This window comes from Artemia sp. Qi Xiang Cuo, chromosome 6 (assembly GCF_049724085.1).
Source record: "Artemia sp. Qi Xiang Cuo chromosome 6, ASM4972408v1, whole genome shotgun sequence".
NCBI classification, from domain to species: domain Eukaryota; kingdom Metazoa; phylum Arthropoda; class Branchiopoda; order Anostraca; family Artemiidae; genus Artemia; species Artemia sp. Qi Xiang Cuo.
This window is the reverse complement of record NC_142799.1, coordinates 34,130,134-34,147,477: the sequence shown is the minus strand read 5'-3', so window position 1 is coordinate 34,147,477 and position 17,344 is coordinate 34,130,134. Positions and strand designations below refer to the sequence as shown.

General features: G+C 34.5%; 1 protein-coding gene across 1 annotated transcript in view; it reads right to left on the bottom strand.

Annotated features, from left to right (window-relative positions):
* The window catches only part of su(f) (cleavage stimulation factor subunit su(f)), a 76,617-nt gene that overhangs the window by 45,334 nt on the left and 13,939 nt on the right, over positions 1–17,344 (bottom strand). The window contains exons 2-6 of the mRNA XM_089090679.1: positions 15,967–15,999; positions 13,206–13,303; positions 9,403–9,556; positions 7,263–7,496; positions 1,935–2,318 (exon numbers count right to left, since the gene is read on the bottom strand). Coding sequence (XP_088946805.1) covers positions 1,935–2,318; positions 7,263–7,496; positions 9,403–9,556; positions 13,206–13,303; positions 15,967–15,999 — 903 coding nt within the window. The remainder of the gene's footprint in view (positions 1–1,934; positions 2,319–7,262; positions 7,497–9,402; positions 9,557–13,205; positions 13,304–15,966; positions 16,000–17,344) is intronic.

Here is a 17,344-nt window from a genome sequence, read left to right as displayed (position 1 = left end):
TGTGCTCAGAAGCATTTTACTCCAGATAAAGCAGGTAGTTTATTTTCTTCTTTTTTATATACCGTTGCTTCTTAGAGAAGCAGCTAAGATACAAACTGAACCGTTTTAATGATTTACTCTGTTAAACCTTTGCACCTTAAATTTTCTATTATGTCCAACAAGTCGGATTTTAACGATTCCCAATCTTTTGAAGCAATTTCGTTTCTGAAGAATATCTTGCTTATTCATTCTCTAATCACTCAAATAAAAACTAATTTTAAACAACAATAATTACAAAGATTTAGGACGCATCATAAGCTAATTGGTAATTAAATTGTGACGAAAAAAATTTACTGAAAGTCATTTGGGTCCGTGCAAGCAAGTTCAAATCAAAACACAAGTTCAAAACCTACCAAATGATGTGAACAAAGTGACCCATGTCAACATATATCGGAACTCTTAAACCAGAACTTTAAAACTTACGTGTAGCCTATATTTTGTTTTAATGTGTTCTAAATATTCAAATTTTATCAAGGTAAACAGCGTTACCGATAAAAAACCAATATCGGAGTAAAATCTACATATTTTAATGCAAGGGTGAAAACATTCCCAAAAGGGAAGTGGTCATGATGAAAATTACAAAATTATATTCAAAAACCCTGAAAGCCACTGGGTTGTAGTTACATTTTCCATCTAAACAAATAAAGAATTTTGCATTCTTCTTGGTGGAAAAAAGTCTGTGATGCGTCTTTGTTCCTACCCAGGAGTGATAATATCGAAACTATGGTTTTAGAATGTCTGGAGAGGGCTCATTTGAATCCAAATTTGAAGACCGAGTGCTTTAATAACCAAAACAATAATTCACAATAGAATAAAGTAACCTTTTCGGCCATTTTAAGCCATAAAATGAGGATTTTGGCCTGAAAACAGCTGAAACACTACCGAGCGGTAATTCAAGACAGCCATAAGATCTGAAATTGTCAAAGAGCTAAACATTAGACTTCCTAATTTCTGAGTAATAGACTTCCATGTGGCAGTGTACTCGTTAATGAACATAAATGTAGTCTAAATGAATAAAATGAATAATTATTAATCAATAATTATTTGTTATTTGACTGGTTTGACTCATTTGAGCCTTCAGTCATTTATGTATAGTATTGCACTGTTACACAATAACTGTTAGGGGAAGTAACGGATCGTTTTAAAGGATAGAAAGAGTTTCTGAAACCTAAAGCAGTTCATTACAGATCAACATGTTCCTGCTTTCCGTGAGAGTGATCCCCCCCCCCCGTTACAGTGGGTCCGGTTTATTTTTGTGTAGGTTTCACTTGCGGTTGTTCGAATGCTAATGCTTCTACCAAAAAAATGTTATAGAAACCACAATCATTTCACAAATTTGTATTGTAAAGCTGTATATCTAAACTCAAACTAAAGTCTTGTACTCTCCCCCCCCCCTCTCTCTCTCTCTCTTCGAATCTTTCCAGCAAAAAAAATAAATGGCGGGGATTGAGAGGAAAAACAATCCTCTTTATGTTCACGATCTTCTATCGTGTAAAGTGAACACACCTACAAGCCCCTTTCATTCTTGAAGCATCGTTATACACATTGTTAAACATTAGTGTAGAGTCCAAAGACCTCATATCTAGAAAAACTCTAAAAAAGTACAGAAATTAAACATAATAATTTGTTTTAAAACTAAAGTAAAAAGAGACGCTACAACTTAAGAAGAACATAAATAATCATATGTAGGACAGGAGCTATCGACCACCTCAGCTCCCCCCATTCTTTATGCTACGATTAGTCTCTAATGTTATAAACTAAGACCAGTATGCTTCGTCACCAATATATAGTCGCAACGGCACATTAGTAGGAGATATAATAGTAATCTGTCATATTAAAACGGTAAATTTGGTATCCTTGGATGCGTAACTATCGTGTTATTGGATTATACTTACTAGTGTGGGATCGACATCTCTGTTAGCAATGAGCTTCTGGTAAACTTGATGGACTTTTTCATATTGAAGCCGACTTTCTTCAAAGTCGGCATAGGCGAAGTGAAGTAAAGAACAATTTTTCAAAATACCACCAGTACATCTCTCAAACATATTTGCAACTTCATCACTAAAGAGTTTGGACGAGGTGACATCTCCCTTTTCATTCATAATCTTTGCACTCTGTTCCAAAAATAAAGTGGCCTCATACCAGATATCAGGATGGTGGCTGAGGACAAGAAGACACTGCTCATAAGCAAACATCACGCGCCTTGTTAACAAGATTCTATCCTCGGTTCCCAGAGGGTTGGCTTTCTCCCACGATAAATATTTCTTCCAGAGGTCAACCTGATTTATAAATTTAATTATAATTTTTTTTTTTATAAAGGAGAAATACATACAATAATAACACACTTTTAAAAAGGGAAAAAATTTCTGGGAGACAAAGTTTTTTTTGTTTTCTTTTTTTTTGACGAGAGTATACGCTAATTTATATTCACTCCCCATTCAATAATAGCTTATTAACAATAGGTTTTTAATAATGTCCCTTTGTAGACCTTATTAATCTAGAAAGTAGATTATGTTTTGGAATTACAAATAAAGAAGGCATAAGAAAAACAAATACCATATACAGTTGAAAGCCATAGTTGGTTACTACTTTTCAACATAGTCATCACTCCAATTTAGGCACTTATCATAACGATGAATGAGCTTGGCAATTCTTCCATCGTAAAATTCTGCCACTTGGGTTTTGATTTAGTGGGGTTCTCTCAAGATTTTTGGTACCCATCTTGCACAATACGCAGCGTAACCGAGCTTAGCAGTGACGATTTCGTGCAACAAACTTCACGAAATTTGTGAAAAACTAAGCGAGAGTTCCGCTATTGAGAATCTTCAGTTTTCTCGGTCTTTTACGTCAACTTTTTGAGCAATTCGGCAGTCACTATGCTTCCACTTCGTTCTTCCCCCGGAACGTTTGTTCGGTCATTTTTGAATCAAATGCAGGATTGACGTACTCCACTTTCAGTGATAATTTTGTCCCCATACACTTCCCAAAGCTGCCAATAGATCTCTATCGGCTTTTAGTTTTTTTTTTTTTTTTTTTTTTTTTTTTTTTTTTTTTTTTTTTTTTTGCAGACAAAAACCTTATTACTGCACAAGCCTCACAGTTCGCGGCATTTTAATTAAGGCATACATTTCAAACAATCACTGTAACTCGAGGGGATAAAATAAGAGCCAGTCTTGAGCAAGGTTGCCAACTTTTTGGTTCATGAATGTGTCTTCTGAGCATCCAAAAATCTGTAATTTTTAGCTAAAATGTACCGGTCTTGAAATCTCAAAAACTAGAGGTTAGCTTTTTTTCCAGTTTTAAATGCGTCCTTTGACGTAAAATATGTCTAGTTGGCAACCCTGGTCAAGAGCACACTTAGATGTCGACTGAGCAGCGCAATACCCAAACGTCAAGATGGCCGCGCCAGACCTACTTCTCACGGGTACAGACAGACTTTTATCTTCAATTCTTTTGAGATACTTCTTGAAGCCCATTTTTCAATGGGGGGGGGGGGGTCTGCGAGGATGGGATTATCTGGATGGGGTTTCAAGGGGGGGTGTATTTTACGTGGAAGGAATTTTCCACAGAGGACTTTCCGGTGAAGGTAGGGAATTTTTCCCAAAGACTGAGCCAGATTACCAGCAATTATTTGAAAAACGATCAGAAATTGAATAAAAAAAACAATAAGTTTTTTCAGCTGAAACTAAGGAGCAACACCAAAAACTCAAACGAACAGATATTATTCCTTATATGAAGGGGTTACCCCATTCCTCAAAGCCTTGCTCTTTACGCTAGAATTTGACTAAGTGTCCCAATCGTTTTAGAACGTCTTTTAAAACACAAGGGCTGTTTCATTCGAAAAGAAAACTTTTTTAAAAGTGCTTAAAATTTTAGCGTGAAGAGCAAGGTATTGAGGAGGGGGGAAATCTCTTCACATACGGAATAATTTCTATTCGTTTGGGTTTTAATGTTGCTCCTTACTTTCGGTTGAAAAAAACTGTTTTACATTTAATATGTGTAAGGACTACCTTTTTTTTAAAATAGTTGTATCTCTACTTTTGAGTTGGTTATAAAATGTCGTGTTAGGTCTTTATATTGTTGCATTGGTCGTAACTGGGTGGTCTCTCCTTTTTTATCTTGTTTGGGTTTTTTGGGGTTTATTGAGTCCAGTATTGCCTGATTTGGGTTAATTAACGCTGATATGTGGTACCAGGCCACACTTTTCCTTCTTAGTCGTTTGATTTATTTTTTATTTTCTTTCCTTTTTCCCCTGTTTTCTGGGCCATGAAGTCCATGGGGGGGGGGGGGGAATGTCTATGATATATTTTTTGTGAAAAATGTACCACCAAATATTCATGTTCACAAAAGCGTGATAAACCAAATGTAGAAACAAAGAAATCAAATGTTTTAGAATTAAAGTCAGAAACTGTTTAGAATAACGCAGCATTTGTAGTTTAAGAAGAGGTACTTTTTAAACATTTCATAACAAATCAAATTGAATAATGCTTCTCCAAAGACAAAATGAGACTGTAGTTCATTCTTGGAGCTTGTAGTGTTATCAGATCCATGTAGATCAGGCCTTCTTAAACTATGGGTCGCGACGCCAAATGGGGTCGCGTAGCAAAATTCTGGGGTCGCGAGAGATATTGATGTCAAATATTTAAAGGAACGACTTTATAACATCTAGATGTGCATTTTGTGCAGAGTCACACTTAAACACCTGTACAAAAACAAAGGTCGGAATACGCGTGCACACTTGCAGCTAGGCAATGATTCAATAAAAATGACTAATGTGAACTATTTACGCTCTTCTCAGTGTTGGTATATTGGCTTATTTCCCGCTAGACTGGCTTATTTTTATGGTGACTGGCAGGAAAATTTTTGAATTTACTCGCCGCCTTAAGTTTTGGCTAATTCTATTGTGATCTAGCTTATTTTTTTAGCGTGAACTCCTTTTTCAGGGATAAATTCTTTTTTTCAACAACCCATACAGCATTTGAATCCAATAATTTTCAAAATTCGGAGGTTGTATCTGGCGCTGTAAAGTCACAAACCCACAGATTTTAAATAAATATAAAACGTGGTTGGTTTTATCTTACCGAGGATGGTTGGTATTGTTAATAATCAAACCGTGTCGTTTCTTTTATCCTAAAAGCGTATCCTTAAAATAAAAAGCCAACTTTTTGAGCAATTCGGCAGTCACTATGCTGAGTCTTCCACTTCGTTCTACCCCCGGAACGTTTGTTCGGTCATTTTTGAATCAAATGCAGGATTGACGTACTCCACTTTCAGTGATATTTTTGTCCCCATACACTTCGCAAAGCTGCCAATAGATCTTAATTGGCTCTTAGTTGTTCTTTTATGAATATTTTGAACATTCGATGATATTCGAAAAATTCCTTTGTCAAACGACATGTCTTGAATAGATTTTCTGATATTAACAAGGACAAATTAATGCAGCTTCTTACAATAATTAAAAAAAAAAAATTCAATTTAGTTGGACGAAACAACCGATATTACTAAATTGGCTCAGTTGTTAGTACATGTCATGTACATTTATAAAGAAAGCGTGGAGGAAGAATTGTTATTTTGTCGTCCTATTAAAGACTACAGAGAAAATACAATTATTGGAAAGTTGACGAATTTTTTAAAACTGAAGGTTTAGAATGGAAAAATTGCTGTGGAATATGCACAAATGCGCGATTTGTGATGACGCAATTTGCGATGACGGGCAAAAATATTGGTTTTTAATAATTTTTTCAAAGTGCTCATTATGATCATATAACCTTTAGGCACTGCCTTATTCACTGAGAGGCCCTTCCAGCAAAAAAATTTGCACCAAACAATGTGCTTAAGGATGCATTTAAGATTATAAATTTTATTAAGAGTCATGCCCTTAACAGCCGCTACATTTCAAATCCCTATAAGGATATGGTACGAATTCCAACTACACAACTTTATTATTACATGTAGAAGTAAGATGGTTGTCAAGAGGGCAAAGTTTAAGAAGATTATTTCTATTAAAGGACGAAATCAAAATGTTTTTTTACCGAATAGAAATGGGAACTTCCTTTTTTTTTAAATAACTTATGGCTGTTCAAGCTGTGTTATTTGTCAGATAGCTTTGCGAAATTAGACGATCTCAACTTGTCTCTTCGGGGAAAAATTGCGATAAATTTACTTCGAATGATAAAATTAAAACTTGATTTAAAAGATCAACATTTAAAAAAGCAGGATAGAAAAAAAATTCGTTTTCCAGAATGTTTTCCAGTGTCGACAATTTTATAACCGAGAGAAATCATTGTATAACTTTTATTGCAAAAACTATTGCAGAGCACTTAAAAGCGCAAAAACCTAGTTCCGTACATGTTTTGTATTAAATATTGATTTCAAAAAGGTAGATTGGATTCAATAGCTGTTTTGGATTGGCTTAAGTGAGATTCATCACCTGCTGCTTTTAGCTCAAGAGGGATTTACTCAGCTTTCGAGTGACTCAAACTTTAAACTACAATTTCCAAAAAGCCTCCGACTGAATTCTAGATCAGAACTACAACTGAATTTCCCACAATCTGTGATAAGGCGTTAAATGTTTTTTTACCATTCAACATTTTTATGTGAAGTTACTTTCTCTGCTTTAACACTTATTAAGTCCCAATATCGTCCATCGCTAGAAAAGGTTGAAAAGGTGTTACGTCCAGCACTGTCAAACATTGCACCAAGATTTAATTTTTTATGCAATAAAAACCAGCATATTCATCTCACTAAATTTTTTACTTTAATTTTAATCTAATACTAACCACTGATCGAGTGCGTTCAAATATATCCGAGCGAACTAAGATGGTCAGAATTCCCTTTTATTCAAGTCATTGCGAAAAATGCAATTTTCATGAAAAACACGACATAATTTTTCTAACTATATTAAATATTGTAATTTTTTATTTTAGATTTTTGAATATTTACAAAAAAATTCTAAAATTATATGTCTTCATATGTATATTTTTATCTAATAAATAAACCATCAAAAAATATCTATTTTTCTTTTATATGTATGTGGGGTCGCCAGGAAACTCGCAATTACAAATGGGGTCGTGAGTGAAAAAAGTTTAAGAAGCCCTGATGCAGATAATGACAATACGTTAGCAAACATGATCTTCAAATAAAATCACAAAAGTTAATGCAAAATCACAAGAAAGTGTACACTATAAACACAACTTCTGATATAAATCAAATATAAAAGAGACCTGTTTTGCTTCTTCAGCCGTTCCACTGGGAGGCAAACTTGGAGAATGCCTATTTAGTCCCCGAGTCAAAGCCTCCAACTCTTTAGCTACACGTCTTGCATTCATATGGTCTTTGGCTCTTTCCATTGTCATTTTTTCAGCAATAAGAGTGTTGATACTTTGTTCAAATGATACATAATCTTTCCAAAGTACCTCAACACCTATGATCGGTGTAACAATCGCCCTTTGAAATACCTAAACAAGAAATTTATATATATATTAGCTTGAGGTAAATAAGTTTCTAGCCTACGCTGACAAAATACTCGAAGAAACAACCATTCAAAGGAATGGAAAAGACAAAAAGAACTAGGCTGCAGCCAGGTTTTCTTGTAGCAGCAGTTCTGTTGAGGAAGAAAAGAAATATTTGATCCCTAAATGGCGTCATAAACTCACTATTAAGAATTAAGCGTAAATACAACTTAAATTTAACTTTCCAAAATAAAGAAAAAAGAAAAACTGCTCTCAAGAAAGATATGGATAGAATAGACAACCTGCTGAGAAGTAGAGATTTTTTTTTGTTGAATTCATTTTTGTTTAGATTCATTTTTGTTGAAGTTTTTATATTGGTAGGTTGCCAACAACTGGGGTTGCAGATAAAACACCAAATGATCTATTGATCTATTGACATCAAAACATCAAATGATCTATTGACCAAGCAATGAGACTCTGTCGCAGACCTAGATACTTGGATTCTGCTTGAATGATGTCCATGTGCTAGACAACCTTGGCCATTTTATTCAATTCAACAGTATTATTTTAATTTCTCTTGATAGAGGGCTACCACAGTCTTTTAGAGAGGCTGTCGAAATAAGAAAAAAAAAACTGAATTTATAGGAAACTTACGCTCAGTAGGGAAAAAGTGAAATTTCCTCGGCTTCTATTTATAATAAGGCTTATTGAATATGAGTCTAGTTTCTCTTAAAAGTAAAATTAAATGAGAGCATTTAAAAACATGATACAAGATTAGCTGTGTCAAGATTTATCAATCAAATTCATTTATAATTGAATGTCTAAATGAGATCTTCTTTGAGTTTCGTCTATAAAAAAAAATTCTTAAGACAATGCAAAGGTGGCTCTTTTGATTCTCGGCCTTTAGTCAACATTTTCTTTTTAGTCTTGTTTACACTATTTGGTGTCACCCATTTTATTTATTAATATTTTTCCCCACGGCACAGCGGGGTCTTTTTGCTTGTTTCTTCCAAAAATCCGTTCATTACCCGAAAAAAAATTTTCAGATCAAAATCATTGCGGTGTTTCGTTGTATTTTAGCTTTGAAAAGAAAAAGTGTGAATAACAACCTATAAAGTATAATAAAAAAAACAGCTTTATACAGTATAAGAAGGAGGCGTGTTTCAAATTAAAATATGCAAAAAGGTGAACACACGACTAAAATTCCCCGGCGAAACAATATTATACCACTAACAAACAGGCGTCACTTCAAGAAATTTTTGGTTGCAAAAGAAAAACTGATATGGCTTTGCGCAGCTCAACTTGTCAGCTTTGCAGCGCGGTCAGTTTTTAGAACAAATTGAAGAACTGTGTATTAATAACGCCTAATATTGAAGAATGAAATCATCTTTCTAAACCCTTTGAGTGTAAAAAAAAGGAAAGTATGAAGTCCAAACAAATGTTACTTTGTTTCTACATTCAACATGTTATTTTTTTACACAACCCTGAAGCACGTTTTAGTCATCAAACCAAGACGCTCGACAAAGAGGGAGGGGGGTCCCAAAGCCTTTCGAAGCCCAGTATACGAGTCTCTTGTCTTTTTTTGTATGAAGAAATTAACGTTATAAGTTATAGTGGTTAAAAAAAGGGCACACCCAACAAATTGATTGATTTGACAGCCTGTTTATGGTCTTGCATAGAATATTGATGTGTTATTCCATTCAAAAAAATGCTATTAGTATAGGAATTAGTATAGTCATTCTCTATTCATATTGAAATATATCCGTTCCCTGAAAACAAAGTGCTTAGAACAAGAACGTAAAGTTAGGATTTCAATAGTTCAGCAGGAAGCACGCCGTTAGCAACAGGGTGACAAAAATAGGGCTGTTGGAGTCTTGAAGTATTATTAGAAATATGAATGTGTTATGAATACCTTCCGAACCGCTGCAATCCTTTGATTTTCAGCAAAACTTCCAACTGCTTCAACTCCTTTTAAAAATGTGATGTAGTCCATCCAAAGGGATTGCGCATGCATATCCATTCCCATTTTGTCAAGAGCAAAGTCATACGCCTGAGCCATCCTTTCTCTGCGTTACAACATTGAAATTATTTATATCACAGTTCTGCGTAAGCTCACTCACTACTTAAAATAAAAATCAGAAGTAAAAGTCACGCGGTATGCTGGTGTACCGGCCATCAAATGTCTTACGAATATAATTTCGAACTCAATTTTAAATTCATGTTTTAAATGGAGTTGGTTTAAATATTTCAAATAATAGCTGCATTGCCTTTTTATTAATATAGTTTATTGGATACATATTCTATGGATCGTTATCTTTATATCTTTATGCTGAGGTACAAAAAAATATCGCACATTATTGATTTTCATTCATCGGTTGAACCAAAGTTAGTTCTGAAATCGTTTGGATTTGGAGGGGGAGCATTAATAGTTTTTTCTGAAGGAGAAGAGGGTGATTCTGAAAATATAAAACACAATTTCAAGGCTCTAACTTCCAGAATTGTTTGGAAATTAACACAATTTTCAAAATATTTGTGAAGGGAGGAGATGTCCTAAAAAAAAAAATCATGGGTCCGGTCATTCAGTTTTATTCTTAATTTAACTTAGACAGTCCTAAGATTGGTGTAGCAGACCATTCTTTCCAAAACTTTTGACATACGCGCATCATTATCTGTAATTTTTGAGACGCGCAGTACTGCTCACGAAACAATGGGTGTATTTTAGAAACTATCAGAACATATTTATCTTTTATTTTTTCATATATAAACAAAATGACAATAAAAGATAAATAGAATTTTTCATAATGAAACACAAAATATATTTATTTAGATCAATAAGAAGAATGACACTATTTGTGCTGAGGTGACAGATTGACATAATTCGGTTAAATGACTGTTATTTTTAATCTGAGACTCAATTCCGCGTCATAAAACCTGTTCCGTACGCGGTGCTGGTGCTTATTCAAATTAACATTTGCGCAACCGAATACCAACCCCACCACTCCAGACTCTTCTCGTAACCCTGATACGAGTACCACACTTAGGGAAACACTGATACAGACCAAAATAACAAAGACAATCCCATATTCAAACCATAAACTTCTTTCCCCTTTCTTAGAAATGCCTTAATGATATGCGCTGTTTTATATGGTTATCAAGGGCTAAAAAAAAGTAAAGGATGCGTCTAGTGGTTACATAATATTACAGAAAACTTCCAATTTTAGAACATTAGAAAAAGAACAATGAATCACCAGCAGGTGATTCATTACCATATTTACATTAGATACTAACAAGGGTATCACTTAGGAGAGACATAGAAAGCTACATCATATTTTGAAGGAGAGCTATTCACAAGCCCAAAACTTCGAAAAATTTCTATCCAAAACATGAAACTACTTCGGATCTGGTGCATAATCATGGGTATTTGGGAATCTTAGCCACCAATACAGTTCTTAGCACAGACTTTCCTAAGGAAACTAAAATCCTGTGTCTTGGTAATAATAGGAGAAGGACTTGAAATAGACAGAGAGTTTAAGTACATTTCAAGGGAAAATGAGAGTTTAAGCGTTCGCAAAAATAGAAAATGAAAAAAAAAGAAAATTATAATAGAAATTACATTTTGGTTCTACTTGAAGAAGCAATTCAGCAAAAATAATAATCAGGATTGTAACTTTCTACCACAGTTTATATAATATACCAGTAAGTTTACCGCAGATGATTTCTGGCTCTTCATTCTCGGTGCGAACAAAAAGCTCCTCCCACTTATTTCTGCACTTATTGTCCACTTATTGGTTGAGCCGGCCAAGTGGTTTTGTCAGTACTTGTTCCGTAGGTGATTATTCTTTGTCTACCTGCGAAAAGATCTAATGCCGCTTATGTTTATAGGTTCTCTGGAGTACTCGCACCTCGGTCCGGATTTTTATAATGGGTGAGATAGGGAAAGATCATACTGGATAATTATATAAACTGTGCTTTCTACAGTTATTTTCTTTCATTCGAAAACTTTAACACAAACCTTCGCCAAACTATCTAGGGGAAAAATTGAAAAGTTTATATGACCGAGCCAGAATCAAAATAGGATGCCGGCAGTTGTGAAATATGTCAAACAGTTCGTGGTAACGAACTGTAAGTAAGGAGCGACCCGGCTCAATGGTAACCGAAACTCTAAAAAACGGAATTTTGATACCAATAGATACATCAAAAAATCAGATTTTAATTCTGATTTGAAATATATAAGTTTCATCAAGTTTAATCTTACCCATCAAAAGTTACGCGCCTGAGAAAATTTGGCTGATTTTAGAAAAAAGGGGGAAGACCCCCTAAAAGTTAATGAAAATCACACCATCATATTCAGCGTATCAGAGAACCCTACTGTAGGTTTCAAGCTCCTATCTACAAAAATGTGGCACGGATGCATGTTTATTTGTTTTTTTTTTCTTTTTCCCAGGGTTGATCGTATCGACCCAATGGTCCGAGAATATCGTGGGATGGCTCATTGGAACGGAAATTAAAAGTTCTAGTGCCCTTTTTAAGTAACCAAAAAATGAAGGGCAACTAGGCCCCCTCCCACGCTCATTTTTTTCCCAAAGTCACCCGATCAAAATTTTGAAATAGCCATTTTGTCCAACATGGTCGAAAATATTATAATTATGTCTTTTAGGATGACTTAATCCCTCAAAGCCCCCAGGGGGAGGGCTGAAAGTTATGAACTTTACCCAATGTTAACATATAGTATTGGTTATTGGGAAGTATACCGACGTTTTCAGGGGGAATTTTTTCTGGTAGTGGGGGGGGGGGGGGTCTGGGGTTATTTGGGAGGATATTTCCATGTAGGAAGTTTTCATGGGGTAAGGGACATTGCTATGAAGGGGGCGCCGGATTTCCCATAAAAAAAATCAGAAATTAAATATAAAAAAACAAGTTTTTCGACTGAAAGTAAGGAGAAACATCAAAACTTAAAACGAACAAAAAAATATTAGCTATATGATTGGGTTCACCTTCTAGTCAATGCCTCGCTCTTTAAGCCAAAGATTTTTTAGTACTTTCATAAGAGCTATTTATTCTAATTAACGGCCTTTGTGATTAAGCGGTCATTTTTAAAGAATTGGAACAAAATTAAAGAGCAAGGTATTGACAAGGGGACAAACCCCCTAATATACGTATTAAAAATATATGAATATAGAAGTTCGTTACGTAAGTTAATTTGTAAATTACGTCAGAACCAAATTTAGAGACAGCCATTTAGCAAAACAAAAGTAAATTTTTTATGCAAAGTTTGTTTACTTATTCAATGACGGTGAGCCAAAATAAAAGCTGCATTAACTAAAAAACGATCCGAAATTAAATAAAAAAACAAGTTTTTTAAACTGAAAGTAAGGAGCGAAATTAAAACTTAAAACGAACAGGAATTATTCCATATATGAAAGGGGCTGTCCCTTCCTCAACGCCTCGCTCTTTACGCTAAAGTTTTTCATTGCTTAAAAAATATAGAGTCGTGAGAAAGTCAAACTTAAGCGCAAAGAGCGAGGTGTTTAGGAGGGGACAGCCCCTTTCATATACGGAATAATTTCTGTTCGTTTTAAGTTTTAATGTCGCTCCTTACTTTCAGTTTAAAAAACTTGCTTTTTTTTATTTAATCATTGAAAGAATTGAGACTGCAAACAATAAGCATAAGAGAGTGTATTTGGAAAAAAAAAGTACAAGAAGAAGTTCACTTACTTGTAGTTGGGCGTTGAAGCCTTTGTGTCTTTAACGTAGTTTACATAGCACTTCCATAAATCAATGTTGAGGACTTTGAGCAGACTTCTTTGAAAAAGCTATTCGAAAAAAAGGGAAAAAAGGTTACGAAGGAACAGACAGAAATCATAAATTTAAAAACTTCGGCTGTACCCATGCACAAAGGCGGCCTAAAAAATCATGACTTTTTCCATGATTCCATGAAATTTGACATGTGCCCATTATTTTCAGTTACAACCTTACAAGCGTATACGAAGATTCATTCTTACTGAACTCACAGTCCGCCAAAAGTAATGAGACTCCTCCTAATTTTAAATAAGCTTCAACATTAAATAGTGACATAATGACATGCAAATGGAGAAAAGAAAATGAAGAGGGATAACCAAATTGCCTGGACACATATTTTGAGATCCATGTGGAAACGATATTCATTAGTTTGGTGTTTACAAAGAGGAATTTTAAACCATATTCTCATTTTTATCTATAGGGATGTTGGATCCTGGAGGATGGAGAATTCCCCCTTTCCCGGAACTGGCCTGAAGGATACTTCGAAAGGTTAGATAATACAGAACCACAAACAATTCTAAGTTCATCTCCCTTCGAAAGTATTCTGACCTGACTAGCTATTCGAATCTCGGCATTTCAAACTCGATACGTCCATTGCATATTCAGAATTCTTGGGAGACATATGTCAGAGGCCAGAACCCGACACTGTTGTCCTCACTCCAGTCCGAAGGGAGACATATGTCAGAGGCCAGAACCCAACACTGTTGTCCTCACTGCTGTCCGAAAAGACATTCAATAGCCAGCTTCTCTTCGTCCTACTGTAAGCTCTCCTTGCTTGCAGCATACAGGGGGCTACTGGTTTCTGCAACGAGCCCAAGTTTTCAATTATGCATCCCAAGCATTGAAATTTGACACCTGGTCAGACTCGTCGTTTCTGCACGTAAACTGAAATGCTGAATTTGATAAATCTCGTTTTGTCAGCGTTCATTTTGAGCCCAACCTGTTTTGCTTTTGCGCTGATTTCGTCAAGGAGTTTTTGAAGGCGTTCCCTTCAGTTCTCAAGGATAGTAATGTCGTCACCGAGTCAAGATCATACGGATTTCTCTCTGCACTGAGGCTGATACCTTGCACGGAAGTATTTCTCAGTATGCAGACAATTACTATCAAGAACAGCAACAGAGATAATACGCAGTGTTGCTTAACTCCTAAGAAAATATTCGAGTTCAATGTTAGGCTTTCAAATACATGAACTCGCTGTTCAGATAGATAGCCGTGATTATTTGGACGATTTTACCTCGAATACCATAAAGTAAAGTATTTGCCGAAGGCTTTGTCTCATGTAGAGTTGAATTGCCATTGAAAGGATTCGAAGTGTCAATATAAGATCTATATAGGAGCTCTTAGGTCTGAAGCTATGTTATTATTCATCTCCTAGTTGGTCTAGGAGGTTTCCAGTCGAATCCTATCCGGTTTCGACTTGATACGTGTCGTGAGAAAGTTGCTTTGAAATTACAGAGAGTAGACTTAACCCTAACCAACAGTCACATACCACTACATCGTTTTTTGTTTTTGTTTTTTGAAGAATCAAATCATTCTACTACACGTACAAAGAACCCTCTCGGCGGGTCTCACAATGGCAAAAAGAACCTCTTAACTTCAAAGACAGAACCGAACATTTGATCCTTTCAGCGAAATTCCCATGGAGGGGGAACTGGATTTCCCGGTATTACTTTAAGAACAATCAGAAATTAGATTTAAAGAAAAGTTTTTTCAACTAAAAGCAAGGATCAATATTAAAACTTAAAAGGAGCAGAAATTGTTCCATATATGAGGGGAGGTTCTTCCTCCTCAATAACTCGCTCTTAACGCTAAAATTTGACTTTTTGTCACAATTCTTTGACAACGACTCATGAAACACAAAGGCCGCTTAATTAGAATAAGAGTTTTTTAAAGCACTAAAATCTTTAGAATGATGAGCAAGTGTCCATATCCTGTTATATAACCAATGATACTTGTGGCTTTTTTGGGTCCACGTGTTGAATATGCTACGTTTTGGTAGTTAAGTTCAATGGCTTTCCAAATATGTTCTTGGGCTCATTCCCTCGAAATATGTACGAGTATATGCAACTAAACATACTATTACCCTTTAAAAAGAAACATGCATTTACACCATAAATTCTAGTCGTGTATGTCATTTTGTTGTTTTTCTCCCTCTATCTGACACTTATTTAATAGTATTCATAACTAAAAGATGTCATTACATTCTGAAAGAAGAATTTAGATAATTTAAAAAGAGGTTTCTTAGGATTATCATGGGCCCTAAAATAACTGCAGATTATACAATTCAAAATAAAAGAGGATCCAGAATTCTGAAAAGATTATTACTCTGTCTCTGAATACTTTTTTAAAGGTTCTAATAAACTAGATACAACATCATTTATTCAATAAATCCAGGATTTTTTTAGGGGGGGGGGGGCGCAAAATAGGTTGATCCGATAAACTTGCGTTAGGAGTAAGTTTAATTAATACAAACTTGCGTTAATTGAGTCCGCCACTGGCAATAACGTGACCAAAAGGTATAAAAATAAATCGTAACTATATAAAAATGTTTTCAGCCTTTATCTTTAGTTATTTGCAATTTATACTGACCAAGGAGTCTACAAAACTCCCAAGAAAAGAAAATAACAACAACAATTTGATCACACAAGTTTTATTTGATGTAAAAGGAAAAGCTTACCTTTTCAACCTTGTCAAAATTTCGAGCTTTCATCTGAAAAATTAAAAAAATAATGAATTATAATTATAAAATCAGCAGGCACAGCAGAAAAGCATTACAAACGCTATAAGTTACTTTAATTTGTAGTGAGTCATAGAAATGAGCTCCAGTTACATATGGACAAAACACTTACCAACAAATAAAAGAGCTCAATTTTGGAAAAAGCATCTTTGTTTGTCAACTGTTACTGAAAGTGTGCATTTTGAAAAAAAAAACTATTTACAGAGATTATATTTCAGTTTTTTTGTACATCTAAAAAAGTTTACAAAGCCTGAATACTTGAAGTCATCTTTTTATAAATCCACACTCCAAAATAAGGAATAACTCTAGGATTTCCGAAAACATATCTGCCTTTTAAAAGTGTACACTGCGTAGACACAGCAACAATATAGTTAAGAAATGGAATAAAGAACAATTTTTATCTCTCATTAGTAACTACAAAAATATAGTACCATCCAAATGGTACTTCTTTGAAGAGCCCTAACCCAACCAAGGTTGTTCTTATTCAGAGGGTAATACACCCAAGAACGATAGTCAAAACTGAACAAATTGATCATGTTGTTCTGCCACAATAACCATATTTGAGTAAAAGTGCATTTAACGGCTGGTGTACTGATTCCAAATATACAATTAGTTTTTCATATCCTGTTAAAATAAAATAAATCAAGAATTATCAATTGATAAATTAAGGGCTGTTTCAAACAAAAAAAAAAAACTATACAAAAACTTATGCAACAATTTTGATCAAGTTTTTGAATTCAGCATGAGAATTTAATAAGAAAAACTTCATGAAAAAAGAAACTTTGGTACAGGTTTTTTTTTAACTCAGAAGTGTGGAAATACTCAAATTGTGCATATAAAACTTTTAAAAAGTATATTGAAGAATAAGATGCGAAATAGTTTTTTATTCCCAATTTAGATTAAACACTCCAAAATTTACAAAGGGGGCATAAATAAATTGACAAAAAACATTTCCTTTGCAACTGTTGCAGAAAAAAACATTGTTTGATTCTAGAAAGATTTTTTGATCAAGCACTGAGAATTAAAGATATTCTGCAAATTCCAATATTTTGTTTCCAAGCAGAAAATTGAATTGTGGAGAAGCACACCTGCTTTAGTAATCTGTTTCTCTCTTTTTATTGCAATTAATTAAAAAAAACTTTTTCCACAAAATAAATTTTTCAAAAACAAGTAAAGAACTCCATTAAACCAAAAATAAACAAAAAGAGAATCAAATAATCTACCATGCATACAACTACTACGAATCATTATCAATAAATAAATAAAACCTAAAACGAACAGAAATTAAAATAAATAACAGAGTCAAACTCAAAACGAG